The following is a 3,953-nucleotide window of genomic DNA, read 5'->3' on the forward strand; positions in this document are numbered from 1 at the left end:
AGGGAAGGAGGAGGAGGAAGACGAAGAGGGGAAGGAGGAGGAGGAAGAAAAGGAGGAGGAGGAAGAAGAGGAGGAGGAGGAAGGAAGAGGGGGAAGGATGAAGAGGAGGAGGAAGGAAGAGGAAGAAGAGGAGGAGGAGGGGAAGGAGGAGGAGGAAGAAGAGGGGGGGAGGGGGAAGGAGGAGGAGGAAGACGAAGAGGGGAAGGAAGAGGGGGAAGGGAAGGAGACGGAGGGGAAGGATGAAGAGGAGGAGGAAGGAAGAAGAAGGGAAGAGAAGGAAGAAGAGGGAAAGGGAAGGAATAAGAAGAGAAAGAAGAAGAAAGAGGAAGAAGAGGGGAAGAAATAAGAAGAGGAGGGGAAGGAGGAAGAAGATGAAGAGGAGGAGGGGAAGGAGGAAGAAGATGAGGAGGGGAAGGAAGATGAAGAGGAGGGGAAGGAGGAAGAAGATGAAGAGGAGGAGGGGAGGATTGTCGGGATAGCAGAGAAGGAGAATATTATATTGAAATTCATTTTCGAATACAATTTTTCAATTCAGGTGTGGAAGAGAGTCAACTTCAAGACTGTATAAAAACGTGTAACTAACGAAAGCTCAAGTAACAAATAGTTGTTGATGAAACGTGTAACTAACGAAAGCTCAAGTAACAAATAGTTGTTGATGAAATGTGTAACTAACGAAAGCTCAAGTAACAAATAGTTGTTGATGAAATGTGTAAATAACGAAAGCTCAAGTAACAAATAGAGGTTGTTGATGAAACGTGCTACGTTGTTGTGACAGGTTGACTAAGTGACAGAGAAGCCCCACCTGACCCTGGAGCCACTTCATCAGGGTTTCTCTGATCAGCTGTTGCTGGGCAGGACTGAGCCCTCCATGTCTGGGACAAAACACACAACATAAAGTCACTTTCTGTTCAGGACTAGTTCATAGAGGAATGCTGCTGGCAGAGACACAGGCACATGGTTTTCAGTCAGATGTTAGGAAGAAACGTGACAGTACTTTAATGCCCTACTGTGGGAAAAGGTGACAGTACTTTAATGCCCTACTGTGAAAGCATGAGAAAAGGTGACAGTACTTTAATGCCCTACTGTGAAAGCATGAGAAAAGGTGACAGCATTAGCTGTTATCTGGAGTCAATGGGATTGGAGGAACAGTCAACCTATTATCACAGACTTCCTAATTCATCATCTATCAGACTAGTGGCAGGATGACAGCTGACAGAGGTACTTCCTCTCCTCTCCTCCTCCTCCTCCACCTCTCCTTCCCCTCCCGTCCTCCTCTCCCCTCCGCTCCTCCCCCTCTCCTCCTCTTCTACCTCTCCTTCCCCTCCCGTCCTCCTCTCCTCCTCTTCCACCTCTCCTTCCCCTCCCGGCCTCCTCTCCTCTCCTCCCCCTCCTCCCCTCCTCCTCCTCACTCCTCCACCCACTCCTTCCCCTCCTCTCACCTGTACTTGATCTGGTGCTCCAGGACTTGGAAACAGAAGAACTTCACATGGTCGTCACTGAGAGAGGGATTAATAAAGATATTACAATACAACACAGGGTCGTCACTGAGAGAGGGATTAATAAAGATATTACAATACAACACAGGGTCGTCACTGAGAGAGGGATTAATAAAGATATTACAATACAACACAGGGTCGTCACTGAGAGAGGGATTAATAAAGATATTACAATACAACACAGGGTCGTCACTGAGAGAGGGATTAATAAAGATATTACAATACAACACAGGGTCGTCACTGAGAGAGGGATTAATAAGAGTCCAGAGAAGGACCAACAGGGAGACCAGAGAAGAACCAACAGGGAGACCAACAGGGAGACCAACAGGGAGACCAGAGAAGAACCAACAGGGAGACCAACAGGGAGACCAACAGGGAAACCAGAGAAGGACCAACAGGGAGACCAGAGAAGAACCAACAGGGAGACCAACAGGGAGACCAACAGGGAGACCAGAGAAGAACCAACAGGGAGACCAACAGGGAGACCAACAGGGAGACCAGAGAAGGACCAACAGGGAGACCAGAGAAGAACCAACAGGGAGACCAGAGAAGAACCAACAGGGAGACCAACAGGGAGACCAGAGAAGAACCAACAGGAGACCAGAGTCCAGAGAAGAACCAACAGGGAGACCAACAGGGAGACCAACAGGAGACCAGAGAAGAACCAACAGGGAGACCAGAGAAGGGACCAACAGGGAGACCAACAGGGAGACCAGAGAAGAACCAACAGGGGAGACCAACAGGGAGACCAGAGAAGAACCAACAGGGAGACCAACAGGGAGACCAGAGAAGAACCAACAGGGAGACCCAACAGGGAGACCAACAGGGAGACCAACAGGGAGACCAGAGACCAACAGGGAGAAGGGAGACCAGAGAAGAACCAACAGGGAGACCAAGTCCAGAGAAGACCAACAGGGAGACCAGAGAGAAAACCAACAGGGAGACCAACAGGAGACCAGAGAAGAACCAACAGGGAGACCAACAGGGAGACCAGAGAAGAACCAACAGGGAGACCAACAGGGAGACCAGAGAAGAACCAACAGGAGACCAACAGGGTGACTCAGAGACCAGGAAGAAACCAACAGGGAGACCAACAGGGAGACCAACAGGAGACCAGAGAAGAAACCAACAGGAGGACCAACAGGAGACCAGAGGAAGAACCAACAGGGAGACCAACAGGGAGACCAGAGAAGAAACCAACAGGAGACCAACAGGGAGACCAGAAGAGAACCACAGGAGACTCAACAGGAGACCAGAGAAGGAACCAACAGGGAGACCAACAGGGGAGACCAGAGAAGAAACCTAACAGGAGACCAACAGGGGGAGACCAACAGGGAGACCAGAGAAGAACCAACAGGGAGACCAACAGGGAGACCAGAGAGAAGAACAAGGAGACAGTAGAACAGGTTGGAATCTGAAACCTCCCAGGTGTGACTAGAAGGATACTGTACAGTCTCAAATCAGAATCCTGCCAACCAATGGGTCTCACCTGTAAATGCCTTTAGCCAGGCCTCTGCACACACCTCCCAGGCATCCTGGGGACTCCTTCAACTGCTCAAAATACACCATCGCCTGAGGAGGAGAAACAGTAGCAGTGGGAGAGAAAACAGAGAAACAGGAGCAGAGAGAGAGAGAAACAGGAGCAGAGAGAGAAACAGGAGCAGAGAGAGAAACAGGAGCAGAGAGAGAAACAGGAGCAGAGAGAGAAACAGGAGCAGAGAGAGAAACAGGAGCAGAGAGAGAAACAGGAACAGAGAGAGAAACAGAAGCAGAGAGAGAAACATAACTCCCCCATTCTACAGCCAGCCACACAACCCCCATAACTCCCCCATTCTGTAGCCAGCCACACAACCCCCATAACTCCCCATTCTACAGCCAGCCACACAACCCCCATAACTACCCCATTCTGTAGCCAGCCACACAACACCCATAACTCCCCATTCTACAGCCAGCCACACAACCCCCATAACTCCCCATTCTCCAGCCAGCCACACAACCCCCATAACTCCCCCATTCTGTAGCCAGCCACACAACCCCCCATAACTCCCCCATTCTACAGCCAGCCACACAACCCCCATAACTCCCCCATTCTACAGCCAGCCACACAACCCCCATAACTCCCCCATTCTGTAGCCAGCCACACAACCCCCATAACTCCCCATTCTACAGCCAGCCACAAACCCCATAACTCCCCATTCTGTAGCCAGCCACACAACCCCATAACTACCCCATTCTGTAGCCAGCCACACAACCCATAACTTCATTCTACAGCCAGCCACACAACCCCATAACTCCCCCATTCTGTAGCCAGCCACACAACCCCATAACTCCCCCATTCTACAGCCAGCCACACAACCCCCATAACTCCCCCATTCTGTAGCCAGCCACACAACCCCCATAACTACCCCATTCTGTAGCCAGCCACACAACCCCCCATAACTCCCCATTCTACAGCCA

General features: G+C 50.7%; 1 protein-coding gene across 1 annotated transcript in view; it reads right to left on the reverse strand.

Annotated features, from left to right (window-relative positions):
• LOC135573025 (exportin-T-like) overlaps positions 1-3,065 on the reverse strand; it is an 8,802-nt gene extending 5,737 nt beyond the window's left edge. The window contains exons 1-3 of the mRNA XM_065022081.1: positions 2,986-3,065; positions 1,440-1,496; positions 803-872 (exon numbers count right to left, since the gene is read on the reverse strand). Of these exons, the coding sequence (XP_064878153.1) occupies positions 803-872; positions 1,440-1,496; positions 2,986-3,065 (207 nt within the window). The remainder of the gene's footprint in view (positions 1-802; positions 873-1,439; positions 1,497-2,985) is intronic.
• Positions 3,066-3,953: the final 888 nt, after the last annotated feature.

This window comes from Oncorhynchus nerka, linkage group LG8 (assembly GCF_034236695.1).
Source record: "Oncorhynchus nerka isolate Pitt River linkage group LG8, Oner_Uvic_2.0, whole genome shotgun sequence".
Classification (NCBI taxonomy): Eukaryota; Metazoa; Chordata; class Actinopteri; order Salmoniformes; family Salmonidae; genus Oncorhynchus; species Oncorhynchus nerka.